General features: G+C 42.8%; 1 protein-coding gene across 1 annotated transcript in view; it reads right to left on the bottom strand.

Moving 5' to 3' along the window:
* The window catches only part of LOC126365814 (uncharacterized), a 59,992-nt gene extending 45,817 nt beyond the window's left edge, over positions 1-14,175 (bottom strand). The window contains exon 1 of the mRNA XM_050008405.1: positions 13,920-14,175. Within this exon, the coding sequence (XP_049864362.1) occupies positions 13,920-14,148 (229 nt within the window). The 5' untranslated portion in view covers positions 14,149-14,175. The remainder of the gene's footprint in view (positions 1-13,919) is intronic.
* Between the last annotated feature and the right edge of the window lie 530 nt (positions 14,176-14,705).

Below are 14,705 nucleotides of genomic sequence, written 5' to 3'. Positions count from 1 at the left end.
AAGTTCTGAAGTACACATTTCCTAATTTATTTAGTTTTTTGTGTTACATATACGTATTTCTCATTAACCTTGCCTTCAACAACAGGTAAATATAAAAATATTACTGTCGAAAGTTAAAAATTACAAAAATAATTTATAAAAATATGTAAGTATACAAAGATGTAGGCCTAATTCATGATTATCGTCTCATGTAGTTCGGTTTACTTTTAAAGATGTTTTCATTTCCACAACTACTCTTATATCCCAACGACTACACTCATTCAAAATCCTTTCACTATTTAAAACTATAAAAGTGCGAAAGTTTCGAGCGGGTCTCCTAGTTTGTCGTGTAATGTGTATCAATACATGGTCCTGTATATAACCTACTGGCTGTTTGGCCGATTTAATTCAGATGCTTCTTTTTACAAGCCCGTACATAATGACCCATCCATTCTGATAGCTTTCAAAATAAAATCTCACAGACGGAACAGTTTTTCTGAGAGTTTCTTTCGAAGTTCATGTCTGTGCGACAAAAGCCGTGTAGTTTTTGAGAAAAAGATATTACCTTTTGTTGTTCATAACATCGCAGTAACTGATGTTTAGTACGATATTTCTCTACATAGTCGGTGAAATATTTATTGTGTGAATCTTACTTAATGCGTTTTGGGGCATATACTTGAACCCTACTCCTCTCTGCAGCGTGTCGTTTCTTCAGTGATTTGCACGCAGTTGACTTACATCAGTTTTGCTTGTCGGCACTGCCTTGCGTATTCCATAATCTTCTCTGTCGACGCTGTCACACATTTCTTTTCCTACTGTCAGTAAAATTAATGACGCTGACAGCAAGTTTCCGCGCCTTGCCGCGAAATCATTTTAGTCAGTCATTCCCTGTTCACACTGCAAGATAACTACGCGGTCTATTTTGAACAGCAACGTGACTACACCTCTTCACGTGACCAGGATAATTCCCGCTGTCTTGGTTACCTGTTCCCCTTGCCGAGTAACAACTCAAGTATGGTTCGTGTGTTTGTTGCTATAGCTTTCATATCAAATGCTCAAATTGTTGCCCCTGAACACTGATACATCCAAACCAGCAATTCTGGACAGAGTTGAATATGACTTACCACAGCAGAGGCCCATGCTATACAGCATTTCATATCTGCAGGAGTCGTTAATGTTTCCTCGTTTGCCCATATGTAAACGTTCAGAGGTGCTAAGTGTGGCGAGCGTGCAGATAAGATTTTCTGTGAAGGAGGTCTGTCATCACCTGTGTGAAATGGGCGGGACATCCCTCATGTTGGCGCAAGATGGACTGCCTTATTTTCAGTGCGATGTCTTCCACTACCTCTGGCAGCATATTTAGTAGGGATAGTAGGCATTGCGTCTATTTAGAGACCCAGCAATAAAACTGTCGAAAAGCCCGCAGGCGAAGATCGTTGTTTGTCTTCTCTCAGCCACCGTACTTTTTCACCTTATCAGAAATGAACATTACGGAGACTGATTTGTCCATGGTTTGTACACCATGCGTGGCCCGCTAAGAAAATCTTGTATAGGAACGCCGCATAACTTCGTAGTTTTTTTGAATTAGAGATATGGGAATGTAGCTGATGCTATGAAAGACATGATGCTCTGCTTTTCATGTTTATTGAATAGGGGAGTGTGTTGCTCCTGGGAATCCTTTTCACACTTTCGCCTCTACCCAGACTTGTAATAGAAGCTTCGTATATTTTCTTATTCCATTTTGAAATTATAGCACTCACTTGATTTTGCTATAATCTTTTTCCGAAACTGCAAAAAAGGCTCTCGAAATTAAAGTTTTTTTTCCAAATGTTGAGGAAGTGTTCCAAAGTACAACATGGTCATGTATCTAGGAACAAATTTTCTGGTAGAATTTTAAGATGTTACAGTCGAGAAAATTTTGTCAACACTGTAATTAATAGCTTGTGTTACAGTATTAATCTACTTCACACTGGTAATCAGTAAGTGAAGCCAAATTAAGAAGAAGCGTTATCAAAAACCAGTTAAAAATTTATTGAAACAGAAGCTGTTGGGAACTAACACAAATTTCCATTTTCGAGGCTGCTAAAATCGTTAAGACGTTAATGAAGTTCCGTTCATTAGCAAATATCATGTGTTCCACGATGCATGACCTTCTTCCATTTCAAGGTACAAGATGATGTTCCGTCCATATGATATGTAACTAGTTTTAAAAATATGCAGAATTTTACTCGTCATAAAACTCTGAAACTAAAGAATGAACAATATCTTCAGTAATGAACCAATATTCTATATATTATACAGCACTTATATATGTAGAACTCTTAATATTTACAAACGTTGCACATAACACAAACCTCATGTCTCAGGACAGCAAAAACAGGAGAAAATGGCGGTCTCTAGCGCTCATTCCTTCCTGTAATTCTAAGGTCAGACACTAGACTGAGACACCGACTGTAAATGATCGTATGATCCCCGGTCCACTATCCCTCAGGTACAACAGTTTCCCCTATCATTTTTTCACCTCGACCGCCCAGTGCTACAACAAGAAGTGAAAAAAAAGCAACATATGTGCCTCTTGATCCAGAAACCTAAAACGGCCGTCTTGTTTACAAAATAACTACATTCATCATTACCAACATCCTCCAGGTCAAATGTCTCTGTCAGCAGCCTGTTGTTCTTGATTATGTATTATTTGTTCCCCAGGTCTTCCCCTTTTTCTACCCCTTTTACGTGTTCTTCTTCATCATAATGACATCTTATTCCATACTTTTCATGGTCACCTCCCATCTTTAATTTCTCTCCTTTATTCTCCCCTGTATGTGTTGTTGTCCATCAATATTATCCTTTCCTTTAATGACCATATCTACTCCCATTGTCTGCAGACCACTGTGAAGAGCGTGGCCAATGGTATTTCTCATTGTACTAGTATTAAATGCCGCTGTGCACGCTTTAATTAGCCTAACCTTATCTTCACGGTGCTCGCGCGAGCTACAGAAAAGGGGCTGTAGTATGCTCATAGATTATTTACCTAATACAAGTTCTCGAAACATTGTGAGGAAGCTTTCGCAAAATAGTCAACATCTGTCTTCAAGCATCAACCAGGAAAGGTTTTCCAACATTTCCGTGACGCTCTCCCCATATTTCTTCTCATTTCGTCCGTCTCCATGTTCTGCAGTTCCTCGGCTTTTCTGCAGCAGTCTAACACTTTCTCCTGCGTTTTATAGAAGAGTAGCTCTTAACACTAATATTACATAAACATTGGTTCTTCCCATGCAGGTATGCTATATAAGATATCGATGAGTTGTTGTGCGACCTTCCTATTCTTCTTAATTTGTTATTCACTTTCATAACTTGCATGTTTATTAAATACTATTTTCAGATTTCTAAAATCCTTGTAGTCCTTAATTACGTTTCCATCATGTCTACGTCTTTAATATCAGAACAAATGAACAGATAGCCCATCTTTTCAAAAACTATTTCTTAATAGCGTTTCTTTAAGTCTTCTTCAAATTTCCGCGTCTTGTTGTTATCATTAGAATTACCTTTGGTTACCTGACTGCTGGAGTGATGACGAAGTGTGTGGAAATATTACTCAACCATTTGGTTGGCTCTGAGCACTGTGGGACTTAACATCTTAGGTCATCAGTCCCCTAGAACTTAGAACTACTTAAACCTAACTAACCTAAGGACATCACACACATCCATGCCCGAGGCAGGATTCGAACTTGCGACCGTAGCAGTCCCGCGATTCCGGACTGCAGCGCCTAGAACCGCAAGACCACCGCTGCCGGCCTCAACCATTTGGAAATATATTGCACGATATTTCTTTGTATAGTCCCTCAGTGCACATCGGAAGTATATCTTAAGTTTGAAAACAAAACAAAAAAATTAAACAGTAGAACTGTATTAAACGTTTTGCCTTTATAAACTCTTCAGAGGTAACATTGCCGAGTTTCACTGAGGACTGAAGTCGTGCTATTGGCTATTGGCTGGTTGGTTGATCTAGGGCAGGGAACCAAACAGCGAGGTCATCGGCCCCATCGGATTAGGGAAGAACAGGAAACGAAGTCGGGCGTGCTCTTGGAAAGGAATCATCCTGACATTTGACTGAAGAAATTTAGGAAAATCACGGGAAACCTAAATCAGGATGGTCCGACGCGGATTTGAATCGTCGTCCTCCATGAAGACCTGCTATAAAAATTGTTTACATAACTTACGTAACATTTTCTTACTCCACATTTGCTAATACTTGCGTTATTTTTAATATTGACATGCACTTTGAAACTCCTACACTGTCTTTCGGTCACCTATTAGTGTCAGCGAACTCAAAATAAGCTTCATGTACACAGGACAATTCGACATGGCATTCTAAGTTAGTCCGAGAGACAATAGGAAGAACACTGTTGGAATGGCCGACTTGTGAAGTGTCGACCTAAATACAGGTACAAAGGATGCGGAATGGGGACACTGGCAGTTGTTTCTTGGCAGCTGCCACTTAGCACAGGTGAACGACATCCTGGTTAAAAATAACAGCACACTCCGCCTGCTTAGCTGGTTGGTAACATGCTTGCCTTCCATGCACTGGGCCCGGGTTCGATTCCCGCCCGGGTCCCGAGATTTTCTCCGCTCGGGGATTGGGTGTTGCATTGTCCGCATCATCATTTCATCCTCATCATCGGCACAAGTCGCCCAATGTGGTGCCGACTGAAATAAGACTTGCAGTCGGCGGCCGAACCCAACTGGGGCATCCTGGCCAACAATGCCATACAATCATTTCATTCCATTCAATAACTGCGCACATTGCTCATCTCACTATTCGCTGCTGTTAGAAGTAAATGCGTCAAGCTCTTTGAACACTGACAACAATTCGTAACTGAGCGAATAATTCACTTTCTGTGTCTACCCGTAAAGTACTATTTATGTACTGATTTCGAAGAATTTTTTACATGCGAATTTCTTATGGTGTTTAGAAGAATTGCCAAAACGCACTTAAAATAGCGATTAACATTCCGGAACTAAGTGATGTTAGCAAAACCATAAAAATGGATAATGAAACCATTGTTCCTACAGAAGATTGTAATGGGTGTGTTGGAGATAATAGTTTTTACACTAGATTGCAGAAACTCGTTTTCGTGTGTAGCTTACATAGCACACCATACTTCCAGACAGTCTGCAGCTCGTGATCTCGCGGTAGCGTTCTCGCTTCCCGAGCACAGCATCCCGCGTTCGATTCCTGGCGCGGTCAGGGATTTTCACCTGCGTCGAGATGACTGGGTGTTGTTGTGTCGTCTTCATCATCTTCATTCATCCCCATTACGGTCGGGGGAAGGCATCGTTCCACTACGCTCTGTACTGTGTATGGGACTTCAGCATCATCACTTCAGAGACAGACGGTGATTCAGGACAATTTTCATGGTGAATTTTCTGCTTCACAGCAGAACGAACTCTGTAATGAAGCTACCGGAGAGATTTGAAGCCGGCCGGAGTGGTCGAGCGGTTCTAGGCGCCACAGTCCGGAACCACGCGACCGCTACGGTCGCAGGTTCGAATCCTGCCTCGGGCATGGATGTTTGTGATGTCCTTAGGTTAGTTAGGTTTAAGTAGTTCTACGTTCTAGGGGACTGATGACCTCAGAAGTTAAGTCCTTAGTGCTCAGAGCCATTTGAACCATCTGAGAGATTTGAACCGTTTTCCATAGCCTCGAAAAAAAAAAAAAGGATGAAGACGTGAATTGCGCTATTAGCCGCATTCAGGTAATGCAGTTGGTATGGAAGCATACTGTTAACGGCCTCTTGACGTTGCGTTCACTAAAGAAGAAGCAGCACCTCAGATGGGCAAAGATATGTTATGAAACTTCAAAAAAATGTAATCCTAGATCGGCCCGCAGAGTTCTGAATTCTGTTCTCTCTGACTGTGAATCAATTGTGTCACCTCACTCGATCAGGTGGTAAGAGCGTAGCACACGAATGGCAAGGGACCGGGTTCGAGTCCCGTCTAAAAAATATTTTGTCAGATACCCTCATATAGGAAAAGAGGAAAGATTAGAGTGCAACGTCCGTTATAGATTATTCATTGGTGTCGGAGCACAAGCTCGGATTAGTGAAGGATGGATAAGGAAAACGGCCGTGTCCTTTCGAAGGATCTATCCCAGAACTAGCATTGAGAAATTTAGAGAAATCACAGAAAAAATCAATTTGGATGGCCAGGGGTGTATTTGAAGCGCCGTTCTTCGGAATACGAGTCCAGTGTGTTAACCACTGTGTCGATTTTCTTTCTTAATCCACCACTATTCTTTCATATTAGAAATAACACTCTAGGATTTTACAACAGAACAGAAATCATACGCCACACATTTCTGTGGTCAGTATTAAGCGACGCTTGTGGTGGCTAAACATCGACGCCACTGGATAGCGTGTGACTAGGAACGAGTGATTTGGAGCAATGAATCACTCTATACCCTGTAGCAATCCGATGGAAGCGTTTGGCTTTAGCAAATGCCTGGAGAATGTTACCTACCATCATGTTTAGTGCCAAAAGTGAGTACGGGAGCGATAATGTTGCGGTATGAGGGTATTTTCCGTGATCAGAACGTGAGCCCGTTACTGTACCTAAGAAAATGCCATATTCGCATAGAAATGCAGCCATTTTACAGCACTCCGCATTGGGTACAATGGAGGAAGAATTCGGAGACGATGACTGTTTACTTCAACACGAAAGTGCATCATGCCACAAAATAGCGTCTGTGAGGCAATGATTTGTCGACAATAATATCCCTGAAATGCTCTGACTTGCCCAGATCCCAGACCAGCACCCAGTGGAGGACAGGTGGGATGAGTTCGACTTCGCTTCATACCCCTGCCTCCAACATCTCTACCTTCTCCGGTTTCGGCCCTTGGGATAGAATGGGCTGCAGTTCTTCCAAACAAACTCAGATACGTCATTAAACGTGTCCCCAGTAGAGTTCAAGCTGTCATAAAGGTGAAGGGTGGACACACCCCATATTAATATCCACTAATGGGTATGCGAACACTTTTGATCAGATAGTGTAAGTCAGGCTCTAATGTAACCGCGAGAAGGTAAAAAGCAAATAAAAAGCAGTTTCAATAGTGTTAGCTGTGAATCGCTCTGTTTCATCCATTATGCAATAATATTCTGAGTAACATGTACAGCTCTTTCCCACATCTCGTTCGAATCAGCACAGCGGATTAGCGACTGTGGCTGGTGCAACCAACCAGAGTGCGGCTTTTCCGTGGTTTCCCACGCTCCTTTACGCAAATGCTGGGCTGTTCCCCAATTCGTCTCAGAAAAACGATACAAAAACAGTTAAAATACGAGCACACACAGAACAAAGTTTAGACAGTGCACAAACAGGTGACGCTCACGACTTCTCTCCCGTAGACGAGATGAACGCTAAGAAGACGAAAAAATAAGAAGTACGTATATTTAGTGCACCAAGAGCGCACATTCATATATTCTATAAGTCTGCATCCGAGACGTTCACAAAGATTTCAGTACAGATATTGAAAACTGAAGGGATTAGCAGTAACCTGTCCGAATTTCATATGTAGTTTATTACAGGAAAGCATTACGAAATCCTACAGAAACAAGTACAATCTTAAGAAATGGAGCCGCAAATTCGATTTTATACCAGCAATTGTATGGCGGCAAGAAACTTCTGATAGGAAAAGAGAAACTTTAAAACAAAACAGCGTAAAAAGCATTCATTTTGAAGAGAAAAGGAGCAGTAAATTAATCAGTTGTTATAGTTAATACTTATGATTTGCCTTTGTAAGATCGCATTAAATGTCGCATTGTTTCATTCAAGAAAAAAACAGTCTTGCGGCTCAAATCCGGGCACAGCACGTAATTTTGGAGACTTATTGCTCGTCTTACAAAGTCAAGCCACTTCAGGCACAAGAGGATCAAGATGATAGGGTACTTCAGTTCTTTGACAAAGATGAGTGGAGAGTATGTTATCCCATTCGTCTCCAGAAGAAACGTAAATGAATCTACGTTTACAGGAGTTCGTAATTACACAGGCATATTAACTGAGCTACCTACCATATACCACTCACCAAGAAGTTTGATAGTATTTTTGGTAGACAAAAGAAGAACGTTAGTTGCACGATTAAGGAGTGTGCTGCTCTTCGATTGAGTATAGCTTTTCTTTCCATACCAGGCAAACACAGGCGTTTGCGGTAAGTAATTGAAATCAAAAGCAGTGTGCTTTAGGGTATGGAAACCATAGCAGTGTCCCTCAGTACCAAAAGAGTAACAACTGACGTTTGAAATTGGTGAGTTCGTTTATGTCCACTGGTGTGCTGTGCTTGTTTTTAGTATTTACTTCGTACAAGTGCTGCCTACCAAATATTTGTTCTGGAATATGATAAGAGCAGTAATGGTGAGTCTTCCCTTCTTCCCCTACACAACCAAGGAATTACAAACAAGTCACTAATGGCATTTGTAATTCTTTGATAATGATGACCCGTTTTCTGCTTAAGAGAACAAACTGAAAACACTAGCAGAGGATAAGAATAAAATTAAATTATTGGGTCTGAGAAAAGTCTGAGGACTGTTCAGAGTGAAGGAGTGGTTAATAAGATGGAACCGTTAAATTGAGAAAGCGCGTGCTCGTTTCTAGATGTAGCCAACCTAATTTAAGTTCGTTGCTGTTTCCTTAAATCATTTCAGACAGAAGGCGGTTACTGTCAACAAGACATTAATTATAGGAAAACGAGCAAGTGAAAAGGAGAGGGCGTAGGATGATACGGTTACCTGACAGTCTTTCAGCTTCACGAGGCGTTACCTATAAATTTAGTTGTAAGTATAGCAGGTGTCGGAGATCCGTGGATACGCACAGTACATCATAATTGTAGTTCATATGCGACAGGGAAATCCTGTAAAACTATGTTGTTGTCTGCTCGGTAAAAATTATTGACTGTTTGAGACACCTGGAATACCGAATTAACAAACTATATGCAAGGACGGACACCACTATTGATGGTTGGTTAAATCATGTGAGTGCTTTATAGTCCGATTTATAGATATTGATAGAGAAGTGACTTCAAATCCTAACGAAACCTAAGAGCACTGTAAAGGATACTGTAGGAAAACAGCTACTGCCTCGTTGGAAACTATTGGTTTACGATCCGAATAATTTTTCAATGGCGACTCTAAGGAATCGAAATGAATATTCAACACAGCAACTTCCATTATTATAACCTTTACTATTTATTCTCGAGAAATTACGATATAATTAATGAATAAATTAATATATTAAGATACATAAACTGTACGTTATGTAGCAGTTATGGAATAATGGAAAGGTAGCATGTTCTCCACTCTAATTAAACAGAGGAGAATAAAATCTAATGAACCAAAGGAGAGTTCCCATTTCAAATATCACACGATATGTAGGAAGTTAATAAGTACCAGAAACTTTGTTTAAAAACCTCGGTGTTATACGTGCCTAGTCCTGCCGCAGAAGGCAAAACCTTATCTTTATTCGACCTAAGAACCAATTCACCCTACCAATTACAGGATTATTTACAAATTATATAGAATCCGAAGAACAATCGAAACCGATTTTTTCGCGTACGCAAAGCGCTGTCAGAGGTGAACATAAAAGTAAGTGGCGGTTTGTGGTGTGCACTCGCCTTGAGACTAATGCAGCGGATGTTCTTAAGGCCACGACTTAAAACACACGACGAAGCCGTCTAGGTACTTCAGCCACATATTCTTCAAAGGAATTGGAATGATCAACCTGGCTATAGACACAAGGATATAGTGTTTTCCCAATTAAGTTGGAAAACCCTCAGAATTTGCATAACTTTAAATACTAGGAAAAAAAATTCTTGAACCGAGTGGTTGCAGAACCACAGAACTTTGCAACCAATATCTGAGGCTTCCCACTTAGCCATTAAACCACACATTTAACGGTTATTCTTGTTACATCACACTACAAAGAACAGTATGTAACTGAACAGTCACACTCTGTATGACCTTGAATTCCTCATATTTTATCAAAACGTTGATTTCGCGATAAGTACACGGGAAGAAGCAATTTATAGCCTGCCTTGTCTTAGAAATTACACTCTCGAAATTTTAAAAATAAATCTATCAGTAATACACAACGTATCTCTTGCAGCGCCTTCCTTTGGAATTTGACGAATATGTCAATCACATTCTCACGTTTACTAAATGAACCCGTGACAAAACGTGCCGCTTTTCTTTGTATCTTTTTCTACGTCGTGTATAAAAACATATCTGAGAGAGAGGGAGAGAGAGAGAGAGAGAGAGAGAGAGAGAGATCTTTTGACGAAAACATTTTTTTTATGTTTACCGTCGTTCCTTAGTTGCTTCTGTGTTTTGCAGTTGTGGTCCGTCTATACAGCTTAATAACTGGCTGCTTGTTTTGTGCCACACCCTTCCGCCGCTTTGTTTGCGAACACAGACAAAGCACGGAAAAAAACACACAGAGACAGTTGGGAAAACAACACGCAGTGAATAGCGAAACTGAGGTGTTCAGTTAAAATGTGTTCGTAAAGCACCGAAAATCTGACATCCTCGTGCACAGAGACCAACGAAGTATCGGGTGGTTATAATTAAACTTTCCCTATTTAACACGTTATAGCACGGAAACTATTTACTGTACGAGTATCAAACTTGGTAGCATTAATATCTAGAGAATATGGTCATGATTTACATGCGTCACAGCACCACGATCCAGTTCCAACTGTGGCCACCAGGTGCCATAATCAGTCATCGTGATTCTTAGACTCACACACCTGGCAAGTCGCAGTGCACTTGTTGATGTGTCAACATGACCTTGGACAAAAGGAGCAGGGCATTGTTGGTGAAGCTCTATTATCAAAACAACAGTAAGGCTGCAGCTGCACTTCGAAGATATCGATGGCTGAAAGATTACAGAGGTCTTCTTTCTCCACTGCTGTGCAGAGCATGATGAAGAAGTTCGAATCAACTGGAGAACTGGACGTCGCTCTGGGAAGACGCCGACGACCTGTTGCACAACAGGTGATTAATGAAATCGCTGTTGCTAAGGCAGACTACGCTGCGCCCAATGCCCGATCGTCAGGCAGTGCGCGTGGTGTGTCACGACAGTTGAACATTCCGCCGTCCACTGTACGGAAGATGCTTTAAACCATTCTCAAATGTTATCCGTACAAGATCCATATCATACAGCAGCTTGCACCACAGGACGCTCAACAACGTGTTGACTTCGCTCTCCACTTTCTCGCAAGGATTGCAGTTGACGAGGGCTGGCCTTGGACCATCCTGTGGACAGACGGGTGAGTTAAACAGGTAGAATCGCCGAGTGTGGGGATCTTCACCCCCAGTCACTGTGCATGAAGTTCCTCTCTAGGGTGAACGTGTCACCGTATGGTGTGGCTTCACGGCTACATTCGTCATTGGCCCATTCTTTTTTGAACCAGGTGGCGCTCAGGGACCAAAGACGTGCAGTGTGACTGGCCAGCGTTACTACGATGTGTTTCGCCAGCATGTCATACTCGCCCTACAGGAAAGAGACGCATTGAACTCAACAGTTTTCATGCAAGATGGAGCCCCACCACTCATCGCTAGTGAAGTTCACTTCTTTCTTCGAAACACATTTAGAAACGATCGAATTATCTGTTGATCGTTTACAAATGCTTAGCCGGCACGATCACCTGATCTCACTCCCTGTGGTTTCTGGTTGTGGGTCCAACTGAAGGATAGGGTTTACCAGGAGAACATTCCCACATGTGCGGATCTGAAGCGCAGCATATCAAGAGAGGTAGCCAGCATACCTACAGACATGGTTTTTTTCTGCTGTGCAGAATGCATTCCTGCGCTTTCAGACTCTTCTGGACACTGATGGGCGCCATAAGGAGCCCATTTTGCAGTTGTAATGGTGTGATGTACCATACCAGCAAATTAAAAGTGTTTCAATTGAATTGATTCTGCATTATTACCTCGTTCGGTAACTAGATTCCGTGTTACAGCGCGTTAAATAGGGAAAGATTAATTATAATCACCTGGTACAACCGCAGGGTAGTACATGTGGAGTAATAAGATAGCAAATCGTAGCTAGAACGTAACAGTAATTTAACCTCTAGAACCTTATGCTGCAAAAAGCTCTATCTCACATAACACCAACGAAAGACTATAATATAGTAAAATATCTGCGTGCAACGGTCAACTAAAGAGACTGCCTACGCTACGCTAACCGTCCTTTGATGGAGTACTGCTGTGCAGTGTGGGATCCGTACCAGGTAGGATTGAAGGAGAGCATCGAGGAAGTCCAGAGAAGGGCAACTCGTTTCGTAGTATCACGAAACAGGGGAGAGAATGTCGCGAATGTGAGAAGCAAGTTGGGGTGGCAATCATTAAAACAAATGCGTTTTTCCCTGCGGCGAGTTCTTTTCACAAAATTTCAGTCACCAGCTTTTCCTCTGCAGGTGTAAGTATTTTCCAGCCATCAAACATACACACGGAGAAATGATGATCTTAATCAAACAAGAGAAATCAGAGCTCGTACAGAGATTTACGTGTTCATTTCTCCCACGCACAGTTTTAGTGCTACGGGAGAGAAACAGTCCGAAGCTGCCAGGGACTTAAGTGTTAATTGCAGAATAATCATGTAGATGTAGATTTACAGCTGTATTTATCATATAACGCAATTTCATACACATAAAACAAACGCGTATTACAGAATGTTTCGCAAACAAAAAGAGGCGAGTTGCAATGGCACAAAAAAAATCTCCAAAGAAATTGCTAAACCACTTATCGAAAGAGGGTTTGTAAGTTAGTTCTTTGGTGAGTGAATTACGTTTCCTTAGGATTCTTCTAATAAATCTCAAACTAGCTTTACTACAACTACTTTTATGTAGGCATCGCATGTTTAGGTTCTTCCAGATGACCACTCGTAAAAATTTTACTGTTGTGCCAATTCCTTGTAACTGATAGCCAGTCGTTTAACCGACCAGCAAGTAGTCCTTCCTCCTGTTTATGAACAACACGTTAAGTTTATCAATGGTGCGAGTCAACTGCCAGTACATGCACCATGCACTGCTCCTCTGTAATTATGCCACGTACGTCGCTACGACGTTCTGAATTGGCGACTTTACTGCACAGGGCAGCGTTAGTCGCAAACATTCCTACAGAAATTTGGCCAACATCCACCATATCACTTATACCCTTCGTGTGCAGTATCGGTCATGTAACACTCCCTTTGTATACTCCCTAGATGCGCGGGATTAGCCGAGCGGTCTGGGGCGCTGCAGTCATGGACTGTACGGCTGGTCCTGGCGGAGGTTCGAGTCCTCCCTTGGGCATGGGTGTGTGTGTTTGTCCTTACGATAATTTAGGTTAAGTAGTGTGTAAGCTTGGGGACTGATGACCTTAGCAGTTAAGTCCCATAAGATTTCACACACATCTGAACACATCTGTACTCCCTAGGTGACTTTCACGTCTGACAGCTTCGCCACATTGAAAGCGGCATGTTGAGCTCTAGTTGCAAGGAAGTCCTGAGCCTAACAAAAAGCTTTTCTCATGTTCCATTTGCCCGTACATAGTTCGTTAGGCGACACTCTTTCATATAGCTTCCGACGGTCACAGAGCACAGCAGGAACTAGGGTGCCGTTATCTGTTACATTCTGCATTACATGGACGAATAGAGCTAGCCGAGTCTCTGCAAGTGCGCCCCCAGAGATGATTCTCGGTCTCAGAAATATGCAAGCATTAGACATTCTGAGGCAGTGTGCGGCCTGACTCTTCTACATGGGACACGATTGAGCTGCAGGAAATTCACCATCGAGATCTTCACTAGCGACAACACCTGGAGAGTGGACTTCCTTCAGAGAAACGGAAGCGCCGACGACAGGAAATTTCGCGAGCCGCCTTCCCCGGCCACTGTGTGTATGTGAGGAGAAGCCACTGACCTTTGCTGTGTGGCGGAGTGGCGCGCAGGAGAAGGAAGGCTGCTGTGCTGAGCCTGTGGCTGCCGGGCGTCGACTGAGGACGGCCGCGGCGGCGGCGCCGTTTCAAGCGTCGGCCGAGCGCGAGCGGCGTCGCGGAGGTGTCGGGTGACTCACCGCCAGCCTGACGTCGCCCTGAATATTCTGGGACCGCCGCGTCGCGACGCGCCGCTCTGCAGGTGCATGGCTCCATCGACTTTGATCACCATTACGACACTCACACGTAGCTGCCGGCGTTTGACTCATTACGTGGGACGTTGTCACGTGGCTCAGACGTCTTGATAGCCGGAACAAAGACCCTATATTGAGTGAAGTCCCTGTTCCTTTATTGGCTATTAGTTGACTGCTCCGCGCTGCCCGAATATGTATATATTCCAGTCTTCTATTAGTCCATCTTCTCCTTCCACCCTCTCTCTCTGTCCATCTCTTCCTTCTCCCCATCTCTGTCCATCTTCTAAGTCCCCCCCCCCCCCCACTCTCTCTGTCAATCTGCTCCTTTCCCTCTCCCTGTCTATCTGCTGCTTCCCCTCTCTCCACCAATCTCCTCCTCCCCTTCTGTCCATCTGCTCCTCCCTGTCTCTGCATATGCTCCTTCCCACACTGTCCATCTCCTCCATCCACCTAATTCCATATCCTCTCCCCCCCTCCATTCGTTCATCTCTTCCTTTCCTCTCTCTATGTCTATTTCATCCTTACCCTGTCTCTTCCCATCTCATTCTCTTTCATTTCTCTGTCCATCCCCCCTCTATC

The sequence above is a fragment of the Schistocerca gregaria genome, chromosome 4, assembly GCF_023897955.1.
Source record: "Schistocerca gregaria isolate iqSchGreg1 chromosome 4, iqSchGreg1.2, whole genome shotgun sequence".
NCBI classification, from domain to species: domain Eukaryota; kingdom Metazoa; phylum Arthropoda; class Insecta; order Orthoptera; family Acrididae; genus Schistocerca; species Schistocerca gregaria.
This window is presented reverse-complemented; position numbering and strand designations above follow the sequence as displayed.